This window comes from Oreochromis niloticus, linkage group LG9 (genome assembly GCF_001858045.2).
Source record: "Oreochromis niloticus isolate F11D_XX linkage group LG9, O_niloticus_UMD_NMBU, whole genome shotgun sequence".
Taxonomy (NCBI): domain Eukaryota; kingdom Metazoa; phylum Chordata; class Actinopteri; order Cichliformes; family Cichlidae; genus Oreochromis; species Oreochromis niloticus.
In genome coordinates this window covers 33287005-33299211 of record NC_031974.2, presented here as the reverse complement: position 1 = coordinate 33299211, position 12207 = coordinate 33287005, and the positions used below count along the sequence as shown (strand labels likewise).

Below are 12207 nucleotides of genomic sequence, written 5' to 3'. Positions count from 1 at the left end.
ATTATATGTTCTATATAGTTCAAGGTTATTCTGTCAGAGCAAAGCAAACACAGATTACATTTCACACCCCTCTGAAATAATTACAACTTCTGAAAAAAAGGTGCCTCTTATCTGAAGGGATAATTATAACACTGAGTAATGGAGCATTGACAGGCTGAAGGTAGTGGAACACAGGCTTGACTGCTGGCTCCCTCCATGTGGAGGTTCAGCACCATGGACAGAGGCCACGATCTGCTCAGTAACTTTAAAGCCAATTTGAACCGATTTAATTTTAGTTTATGTCACTGGAAAGCGAATTCAGACGTTCCTATCAACTTTTCTCTTGTGCTAGATGGACAGACGCATACACGCATACATCCATATTCCAAATCCAATGTAATTTCCAATGTCATCTATGGAAGATACCACAGATGAAAGCAAAATCCATGAAAAAGGATTTGTTAAATTAACAACATTGACCTTCTTAGTAACATGCAAAGAACAAGAAATATTTTAAAATGTTCAGTGGGTCATGAAATGAAATAATTATACCATCATAAAAGGGAGTTTTTCCTTCCCACTGTCGCCAAAGTGCTTGCTCATAAGGGGTCATATGATTGTTGGGTTTTTTTACTTATGTATTATTGTAGGGTCGACCTTACAATATAAAGCACCTTGGGGCGACTGTTGTTGTGATTTGGCGCTGTATAAAAAAAATTGAATTGAATTGAATTCTGGGATGGATAAATCTCTGCGCAGGGAAGCAAGTTATTTTGTACCATATTTTTCGGATTATAAGGCGCATTAAGCAAAACAAAACAGTCAGATAAGTCAAACTTTACTCAACTCATTCTTCTTGCTTCCTCCACTTTCGTACCATTGATTCATTATGTTGAATTCTCTGGCAGCTGCTCTATTCCCATGTTGTTGCAGTATATTAATGACTAACCTCGTATTGTGGATGGATTATCTCAGTTGTTCTCCTGACTGAAGTTTGGTCCGTTTACAGCATCCTGCCATGCAGTTTTCTGTCTTCATTTATGTTGGAAGTGATAGCAGAGCTGTATATTTGAATGTTTCGTAAATCTCTCAGTCAGAACATGCTATATCATGTTTAGGTGGAAGCTAGCGAGCTAACTTCCTGCTAACTTTTAACTCAGTTAAATTTAATAAATTCTGTTTTCATGGATGCCTGGATGTTAAACTTAATTGTTACACCTGGTAAAGCAGCAACACGGATCATTTTATTACAGATGAAAGAATTTAGACAGTTTTTAACTCTCAGTGATGCCGCAGTGTTCATTTGACTTTGGGACCTGAAGGTGACGGAGTTTAGGACCCAGATTACTCCGCGAGGCTCCTGACTACGGTAGCCGTAATGCTCCAACAATCCATCAAGCGGTGCGGCTTTGTAGCTTAGCAAAGTCGGACTAAAACATTTTTGACAGATTTCTGAGCGCCGTGTACCACATAAAATCGATTTGAGGTCAGTAAGCACAACCAGAATTCATACATAAGGCGCACTGTCGATTTTTGAGAAAATTAAAGGATTTTAAGTGCGCCTTATAGTGCAGAAAATACGGTAATCATTATATATGAAATACAAAAAAGGTTGGATGGACTGTATGGATGTATCTATTATTAGTGACTGAAATGTTAAATGATGCCTATGTTATTGCATGAAAATGTAATCTAGTCTGTATTTATGGATCAGCATTTGGGTCTCCGACTGACTGAACTCAAATCAACATTAATCTGGTTTTCTTGCTAAACTGTTTACTTTCACTAAGTGCATTTGCAAGTTCCCTAAAATGTGGCATTACAGTGAGCCCAGGACTTAGTTACTGGCAAAATTGCAACGTGCGGAATCCACTACGTTTACTGCGCAAGTTTACTGCGATATCAGTCTATAGTTAGTTTGTGTATTGAAGTTGCAGGTTTAGCATTATTCCTAAAAAGGGCCTTATGTGAAAGCAAATGACTTTTAATTGGAATATATCATTCATGTCTGACTTTGTCATAAAAATAGTAAAAGTCTAGTTTAGTCACAGAAACAAGAATAGTAGATGTGCAGTGTCTTTTTAAAATGCCAATATCAAATTGTATTAAATCTGAAGCACAGCCCAGTGGCCTGAAGCCATCTCTGCATGGGTTTTAAATCTGTTCTTTGTGAATCCGTTGATGAACCAACCTGGAAGTGACTTGCGTTTTTGTCTTAGTGTTTGCTGTCGACTCCTACAGTGGGGCCAACGAGGCAAATCCTAACACTTCCCCCAAAACCGTCAAAAGACATTAGTTCACCCTGGTCCCGGGATATGGCCATACTCTACAAATGTCCCTTCTGGGTTACCATCTAACAGCCTGCGCTCTAACGAAATGGAGCTAAACAACAGCGAAAAGCACTATGTGGTAAAAATAGACTGCTGATACAGTATAGTTACGCCTGCCCATCTGCCTTTTGAGGATTAGTGTTTGTCTTTAAATAGCTTGATGACTCAGTTGTGTACTGTATATGTCTGTGCTGGGGGAGACAGAGCCACAGCAGTGGTATGTTTGTGCCCTTTATCCCAGAAGGCACCTGTGTTTTCGGTCTGTCTGAGAGAGAGGGGAGAGTATGGGTGGTAGAGGAGGGAAGGTGTTGTTGTGATGTGGCCTGAATGTCCCTCCTAGTTATTTTGGCCTGCTTCGACTTTTTCTAGGTAAGCTTGGAGGTGGTGGAGAAAAGAAATTGAAAAGAGGAATCTGAAACTAGGTCCTAATCTTTGGCTCCTCTTACATCGCTGAGAAACTGAATTGACCCATTTCAGGAGGTTATACGAGCCCAGAATATCTTTTTGACTCTTGGAAAGCTGGTTATACTTGGCTAACCGGGTTTATGTGAGTTAGTGGCACAGCTAGTCAATACATTAAATTCTTCAAAGATATCAAAATAATTTTAACAGAAATACACGGAGGTTATGGGCGCAGCACCGTATCTGCATTCATCAGTCCCACGAATCATTACACCGTACCCCGGTATCTCCTCTTCCTCTGCCCTCTTATTCTTTTCCTTCCTGCGGTACGTTTCTGTCCCTGCTCTGCTCTTGTATGTCCTCTTGATTTCATCCAAAATCAGGTTCTTATTTGACTCCACATGCTTTACTCTGTAATCCTCCAACATCTTTCTCCTTGTTCTTTATTGTGCTCCACATGCCTTCTTATCTTTTTTATAAGACTTAAATACCACTCTTGGTGACAAAGATCCACCCTGGAAACACACAAAGGATCTCATTACAAAAAGAGAGACGACATAGCCAGCTGCACTCAGCGCTCCAATCTTTGCCTTTGTGTGCACACTGGAACCAACACATCCATAGCGTTGGTTAGTTAGTTCACTTTGTTAAAGACATACGAGGGTCTATAGCAAGAGAACAGGGAGACACTAAATTACACATAGATTTAAAAACAAACTGGTTTTCAGAGGTCAAGACAAAACTTTCTATCCTGTTTATAACAGTCCTTTCAAAGACCTTGAACAAAATGATAGATGGGCCGATAGTTATCTCTGCTGTTTATTTTGTCAGCTTTGTTGGGTGCTAACATAACTGTGGGGTTATGTTATGTTAGGGGTGGCTGTGGCTCAGGTAGTAGAGCAGATCAGTTACTGATCGGAAGTAGAGCTGGGCGATATGACCCAAAATTCATATCTCGATATTTTTTAGCTGGATGGCGATATAAGATATATATCTCGATATTTTTTTAAAGCCATAAAGTAAGAACAAAAAGAGAGTTCTTAGTCAAAGCTGTGTCCCAGATGTCACACAGGCACTTTTATTAACATACAGCATAGATGTACATGAAAAAAACTACTCAAAAATAAATTATGAGCATTTATTAAATAATGATGCTCTATAAATAAAAGAAAACAATGTTGTTTTGTGCATAACAAAGAGCTCACAATTGTGCAGTCAAAATGTAAACTAACAGACGCTGAGCATAATAACATAGACAGATTTCACAGCTGCTCTGTTCCCAACTTCTACTGCGTGACTGACAGCCTGGAGTTTGAAATCCGCTTCGTAACCATGTCTCTGAACAGGAGCCATTTATGCTCCTTATACACACACAGTACGGTAATATTACGTTGAAGCACAGTACGTATCACTCCGCGAGCCTCTTCGGTAGCCGTAATGCTCCGACAATCCATCAAGCGGTGCAGCTCCGTAGCTTACCAAAGTCAAACTAAAACATTTTTTGACGGATTGCTGAGCGCCGTGTATCACATAAAATCGGTTCGCGGTCATCAAGCACAACCAGAATTCATACAAAAGGCGCGCAGTCAACTTTTGAGAAAATGAAATGATTTCAGGCCGTGCATGGCGTTAGCGTGGCTAGCTCGTTAGCGTGGTTAGCTCGTTAACACGTTGACACCGTCCAGCCCCACGCACGGGGCGATGCGCGGTAACTCATTAACGGAGATTTGCCGTGTCCATCTTGTCGCTGCCTGCAGGTGAAGCGATGGGGGAGGAGGGGGAGTTGTGTTCAGTGAAGGAGAGGCGAGGTCGAGTAACGTTGCGTAAAGACAAAAGTGGACGAAAGAGAGGCAAACTTGCGGCTCCACAACTATAATTATAACGTAACACAGACTATATCGATATAAAGGATATTGTCACATCTTATATCTCGTATAAAAATATATCGATATTTTTAAAAAACTCGATATATCGCCCAGCTCTAATCGGAAGGTTGGTGGTTTGATCCTTGGCTTTCCCAGTCTGCATGCCAAATATCCTTGGGCAAGGTGCCACTCATCGGAGTGTGAATGTGTGTGAATTTAGAATTCAGAAGTGCTTGTATGAGTGGGTGTGAATACAGCGCTTTGAGTACTCTGGGAGAACAGAAAAGCACTATGTAAGAATCAGTCAGTCCATAACATCATAAATTTCTTCTGAAGAAACTAAAACATCTTCCTTATTATCAGTTTCACCCTCTCCAAAGCTGGGACGCCTGACACAGTCATACAGATCACAGAGATGTTTCTGCCACATTCGAGTAATTTCCTCCAAACCACTAACACCATCAATATAAGCTGGCGAGGATGTTTTAACATCACTCATTCTTTTGATTACTTTCAAGAAATCATTGACAAAATTGTTCACCATTTGTTGGCAAGGGAATTTGATCTCATAGTGTCTTCATTCCTTTTAAAACATAAGATATACTTAAATTAGCATTTGTGCTTTTCTTATATTTAAACAGAGGAACACATTTATGCCTCCCTGACTCCACCCTAGCTTTAAAGACCTTCTGGCCTCAGCATGAAGCCGTCATTCCAACCTGGTTTAGCACATTTCAGTCTTACACAATGACCTGCTCGATACCAGTAAGGACTCCACAATATTGTCATATAAAGAACAAAGCTCAGCCCCATGTTGGGGTTTATACAGTTGACATCATTACATGCACCAGGATGTTTTGGTAGCTCAACCTTACTCGGCAATAAATCAGACTTAGCAGAATACACCACAAAATCCTCCTCAGTCATGTGAGACCAGTCTACTTTTCCATTCAATAAGTTGGAAGGGATAAAGATGACGGCACATGCTCAGTAAAAACAAGCTCATGATTAATACTCATAGACTCTACAGAGTCATGGCATCAGCTGTGCAGGTACAGTGATGCTGTACAGTGATACCTCACTGATATGAGTGTAGCTATTATCAGGCAAAAGCATTTTAATAGAAAGAATCAAACCTTATCAGAGCAGCACTGCAGTAGATGCTTTGCAAATAAAGAGCTACTGTTTGATACATCCACAATAAAAACAGAGGCACTGCCCTGAATAAAAGACAGGACAACCTGTTACGATAGTCAACCTCACTCTGGGGACACTCGTGAGGAAAATATCACCGGACTGGGCTGCTGCGCTTAGTGGTTTCTGGGCTTACTTTTTCCTTTCCTCACAACCAAGCTCCTCACAGGGAACAAAGGTTGGGCATGCCAGCCCTGTTGCTCTGGCTGAGGAGGTGGTGCTATAGGCTCCTGTACATCTTCCTCCTCATGTCCTGAAACTCCTTCAGCTCTCTGGATTTTACCAGGCACTGTGTGAAGCTCCTTGACTGCCATAATCCGACGATCCATAGCGACCACTGCCGGCTCCAAGTCTTCGCTAATGCTTCCCTGTGCTTCTAAGGCCTCACGCATGCTAGACGCCTCCAGCCTCAACCACCACTTCATACTGCTGAGTAAATCGGAGGCATCCATGTTGCCAAATCCAGGAGGTGAACAACTTGAACAATTTCGTCCAAGAAGTGTAACACAAATTGGGATATTTTCTCCGCACTCATTAAGCACTTTAAGGCAGTCCTTCAGGTTGTTTGTGTCCTGTTGGGAACCCTGGTGTTTGACAGTGTGCTGGAGTTGTGCACATCTCAAACAAACAGCCACATGGACTCTTCAGTCCAATCAGATTAAACATTTTTCATGGGTTATAACATAATTTCATCATGTGACAGAGTTCTGATTTTGATTACAATAAAGTACAAAAACTCATCACCCACTATCACCTTCCCATCAGCTGTTTTTGTAAATAAAAAACTCTGACTTAATTCATGTATATGCAATAACTCCAGCACGCACCGCCACACCCGCAGCCGTATCTACCAATACATGCACAGGGACTCATGCAAGCTTAATCTGATGCTGGACATTTAATGCTGTTACATGTCTTACATATCAGCAGTGCATGCTTGATTACAAGGTTTCAAAACAACAACACAAATATATGGACATCTAGCATCGGGAATACCAAGCAGATATCACACACAGACACAACTAATGAAACTGAAACACAAACAGAACGCAATAAGCATTCACAATGTTCAATCCATGCTTGTATGTGACTGTGCTGTGTGTGTGTGTGTGTGTGTGTGTGTGTGTGTGTGTGTGGTGGGACGGCATTGATCAAAGCAGCTTAATAGCTAGGTTCAACACTGTACTGTTCCTGTTGTGAGCTGAAGGCTACTTCAGTCCTCATTACAGCCTCCGACAGGAGGCAGAGACAGGAAAGGAAGGACAAGGAAATGAATCCTCTGCAACTCTGAATCTCCATAAATCACAGCAGCACACAAAGAACACTTTAGCTCCTCTCCGAAAGCAGAAACCTGCACATACAAACACAGAGGCACATGCACTTATGCCTAAATTTAGATATACACTTTAATGGGAGACAAACACACACAGAGGCTGCATCCACACACCCACACACAAAAGCAGCAGCGTCAGTGCATTTTATTTCAACTCCTCATTTCTGGCTGCTGTAAAAACAACCCTGCCCCAAGGGGCTGGAAACTCTTTCCCTATTAAAGTTACACTTTTTCTAAAATCCAGGTACGTTAAAACAAGTCACTTCCTGGCTGCCATAAGCAGGACTAATCCCCAGGCAACTCAAGTCAACTCAAGTCACATGTTACTGAGTGACACAGAGTACAGTATTTTATTAAAAATGTGAACTTGACAGAAAACTGGCCAAAAGCTTTAATCTGCTGAGTTTCAGAGCTCAAACTAATCTATACCCGGCCTTCTGCCTAAAAAGATGCAGATCATGCTGCAAGGTAGCAGCAGTCTAGATCTTCCCATCTTGAAAGAAAGCAGACAAATTTACATAAACCAAGGGTTTCCATTTTTATGACCCATTCACAGAACTTTTTGACCATATGCTTAAAGCTCGGTGCCAACTATATCCTAAATATCTGCGGGATACCACAGCTTCTAATGCTTTATTTAAGGCTGAGTGCTGCCCACTAATTATCGCCATATATCTGCACCCTCATCGTATTTTTTACACCCCCAAAGTTTATAACCATAGGTAAAGGTTGGCAATAAGAGGATGGAGTAACCCCCTCTTTTGCACCTTGCAGATCCTGACCTAATGATGCCAAGAGGACAGTACATAAGCTGCCAAAACACTCCCCATTTTTATAGCCTAATTAGAAAACTCATCAACAGAAGATGATGCAAAATCCACTTGTTTCAGAAACCAAGTGCCTAAAAGAACAAGCCTGACTTCAAGCTGAGAATGAGAAGGTGGTTTTTATTTAACTGCATGCACACTGGTGACACCTCAATTATGGTTTAAGCAACAGCCGTTAACGAATTTTCTGCACCCAAATGTGTGCTTCAACACCACCGCACAAAACAACAACACAGAGACAAAACCACAGGAGGACTGAAAACAGGACTTACCTATGATGGAGAACCCGCCGAGGCAACAATCATCACAGAACATGGAAAATAAAATCAACAAAATTAACAATTACAGTTTGGCCTTTTGGAACCGTTATACTTCAAGGAGACGGGGTAAGAATTGTTATTGCGTAACACCTTTAGTGAAAAAACAGGACACCAGCTTTTATTTCAACCTATTTTTCCAATAAAGACGGGCAGCTACAGTAGTGAGGAAAACAGAGTTAATTGGATGCAGGAAAAAGAAGACAGAGTGACACCATAACCCCTGGATGCAAAGGAAAGGGATAATGATCACAGGGTTAACACAGACCTGCACCGAAGAGAAAATTACAGGTTTCGTTTTGATTTGGTGAAGATACCTACTGGTGCTGCTAGGAAGAAAGACTGTGAATGGTTAGTAGTGTCACACCTGTCAACAGCAACACTGTTAGTCATGAGAACTCAGCAGTGCATCATTGGGATCAGGATACTACAGATAAAAGGGATGTTTCACTTTCTTTTAAGTAGTTCTGTATAAGGTGCTGATTCGTACTCAGTGTATTATATTCAGCTTCCTCCCAGTTAGGAGATGCAAAGCATATACGTACTGTAGGTGTTTAAAACATCAAAGATGAGGCCCCGCTAAATGAGCAACTCTGTCTTCTGCAAGGTAACCGTGTTTTTGTCAAAGTACTTATAGCTGTTAAGATAGAGCGGTGATGGCTTCAGGAAACTTAAAGAGAGCATCTGGTAGTAGTGTTGAGTCCTGAAAATACTCTAAATATAGCTTACAATTACACTGACCGTTTGGCTTCGAGTACTGATTAATACCTTATACGATCCCACTGCAATGAAACCCAAACATCCCTTTAGAGTCAAGGCAATCCACAGCCCTGTTGGTCAACACTTCAATCCATGCGTTAGTCACTCAAAAACAGCCAGCAAGCCTCAGCCAAGTCTTTAGACAAATGTATCCATGCAAGGAAACCAAACAAATGGGTGTAATGATTGACATAACCCCTGATGAATATAATACACACAAGCAATCAGTTCTGCTCAAGATATATCGGACGTCAGTTTCAAATAAGTACCCAAGCTGGATTGCAACATGCATGGCAACCATTTGTCTACATGTTTTAGTTACTTTATGTATTTCTAGGTTGTCCAGGGGTGACTACAACCAACCTTCAACGAGGGGAACATCTTGATTGGCCACAGCTGGTTCTTCCATAGGATCAGCAAAGCTGGGAAAGAAGGGCTTAGCTGCAGGATTAAGACCAGATCCTGGAACTGCCAGAGGGGGGACCGATGGAGGGGAAGAGGGGCTGGTGACAGGCGATGGCATTGGAGAGAACCTTTTAGCTTCTGGGGAAGTTGGACTCTTAACAGAGGATGAAGAAGATGAAGAGCGTGGTTTCTTGGATTGTTTCTGGGTTGATTTGCCTTCTTTGAGCTCTCTGGCTTGGAATTCCTGTGCCGTAGTTTTTGGGGAACGGAGAGGTGCTGGGCTTGGGGTGTCAAAGTTTAGGCCTAAGGGTAAAGGATGACCTAGCACACCCATGTCGGCAAAATTAAACAAATCGCTGTTGCTGCTCATATTTGAGCTGTTCAGAACCCATGAAGCATCAGACGGTGAAAGAGGTGGTGCTGAGGCTAACACCTCACCTTCAGGGGAACAATTTGGGCTTGTCTGGGTGGCAGGGCTGAAGGCTGAGGTGTCTGCCTCAGGCGTGGCTTGCTCACAACATTCCTGGAGAGAACTGCTGTTGTCAAACATGCCACTGTCTGCCAGATTACCAACTGCTGCTTCATTCTCTGGAGAAAAAGGTGGCGAAATAGCCTCTTTGCTGTTGCCCAGACTTGCATTTTCGGTTTCCATCAAGAGATCAAATGGATCACAACATGGAGGGGCCATGGGGAAGGGACCGAGTGATTTGCTGTTGGTGGTAGAGGGCATAGTGAACGGAGCTGCTGTGGCTTTCAGCTCACTGTTCAGGACCAGTGGGCTAATGGGAGCAGCTGCTGGGGAGAAAAGATCCTGAGAAAGAGGGGAAGGTACCAAGCCTTCATCTGGGTAGACCTCCTTTTTCCAGGGGCTCTGGCTTGAATCTTCATCTGCCAAGTAGGCCTCAAGGTTGTCCAGAGTTGAACTCCCAAGATCCATCATGTCCTCCTCTGTAATGTTAGAGGTCACGGCAGATGAAGGAACAAATGGTTCTGCCACTCCCCACTCCTCTGGAAGCTTCTTCCTGCTCTTCCCCTTCTTCCCTCGGCCTCCACTCTTCCCAAGTTGCTCCTCCCAACCACCCTCTGCTTTATCCCTCCGTGGGCCAATCCTATGATAGAACTCCTCTGTTGGTCGGGTGCTTTCTCCCAGTGCTTGCATCTCAGGGTGGCCCCTGCTCTCCAGGTGTTCGTAGGATCCCTCATCTTTCTGTCGTCTTTTCTTCTTCTTCTTTTGTTTTCGGTCTGATCCATCCCTGTCCCTTTCATCACCTCCAGCATAGGCAGCGCTCTCACGGCTAGGCCAACTGTCAGGTGGGTCCTCAGGGCTGGCTGCAAGATGGCTGGCATGTCGAGCAATCACTGTGGTGACACTTGGAGTAAAAGGGAGGTCTGTCGACAGGCAGCCAGCCTGGTCTGGCCAGCCTAAGGCACCTTGTTGTGGGTGAAGAGGGCATAGTTTAAGGTTGGTAAAGATAGATATGTGCATATCAACTTTTTTCCCTTAGTCTAAAACAAACAATACAGAGAAAGCCCAAAAAGTTGATTCAGGGTTGGTTTGAATCGGGGGTCAAGGAGGCGATTTACGTGAAAAGGAAAAGACCATCTCTGAATCGAGGAGCATGAGGTACTCATGGCCATTGATCAGTGGTCATGACAATTTTCATTTTAATGATCATGAAACTGACCTCACAGCCCGTTGTTTGTCAGTGGTGCTAGTTTGTACTGTTCATAAATGTAGGGGAAACCTGGATTCAGCTGAAGAAGAAGTCAACTGGATGAAACGTTTCTCCCACAGAAAACGTCCAGATGATCAGAATCAACTTTTTGGGATTTCCTTACCTGGATGATTGAGCATGCACCAACACATACAGAGAAATATCACACAGAGGCAAATAAATCACAAAAAGAAGACTGGGATAGTGATTACACAAACAGCGTAACATTTTAATAGCCTAATTTCTGTTGCCTTTTAGTGAAGCATAGAAAGAGTGTGCATGTTTTCATATTCTTTAAGCGGATCTACATACTTACAGTGTCATATTGGCAATATTATGTTTCAAATAATAACAAAAAAAATAAAAGGTTTCAGACTAGTCCAAATGCTCAGTTTCACACAGTTGTTTCTTTATAATGTCAGTGATTGAAGATAGTCTTTATACGGTCATGCCAGACACACATATCAGCACACAGGCTCCGCCCAGTTGCGGGTTAAAGTTTGTGCTTGTGAGGGGCAGCCAACCAGAATAAAGTTGGATTTAAAGGAGAGGAGTGGAATTAAACAGTTAAACTTGTTTCAGGCAATGGTTGAAATGTGGAGCTGCACAGAGGCCTAGTGTAAGATTAATGAAGAGTCTAAGAATCAAATGGAAGTAATACAACTTTAACAAAGAGCAGATAAAGTAATTCAAACCAAGCCATGATAGTCTGAAGATTTCTTCTAATTTAATACTGACTGAGCAAATGGATAGTGAGAATTAAACATACACACACACACACACTTATATGCAGTATATGAGCAACTTAAAGGATGGAGACAATAGGCTAATTTTGGGTGGCTGACTCAGAGCAGCCTTGAGGACTAGTACAGTGTGTACACTCACAATTAAACTAGTAGCAAACGACATAGCTTTGTGTATACAAGAATGTGTGTATGTGCATGTAAGTATGTAGTACCTAGAGTGAAGTGCCCAACATGCACACAATGATAGACACAGAAAGACATGGAAAAAATATCAAGAAGAATGCTTAATGGTCCCACAGAAAGGAGGTCAAACACAGGTCATTTTACTGTAACTA

The 12207-nt window shown here is 42.2% G+C and overlaps 1 protein-coding gene across 12 annotated transcripts in view; it reads right to left on the bottom strand.

Moving 5' to 3' along the window:
* Positions 1–12207, bottom strand: part of LOC100711676 (microtubule-associated protein 4) — a 111024-nt gene that overhangs the window by 41774 nt on the left and 57043 nt on the right. For 11 of the 12 annotated variants that reach the window (XM_025910428.1, XM_025910432.1, XM_025910434.1 and 8 more), the window contains one exon: positions 9370–10842. The exons of the other annotated variant lie outside the window; for it this stretch is intronic. In XM_025910428.1, coding sequence (XP_025766213.1) covers positions 9370–10842 — 1473 coding nt within the window. The remainder of the gene's footprint in view (positions 1–9369; positions 10843–12207) is intronic. 12 annotated transcript variants of the gene reach the window in all.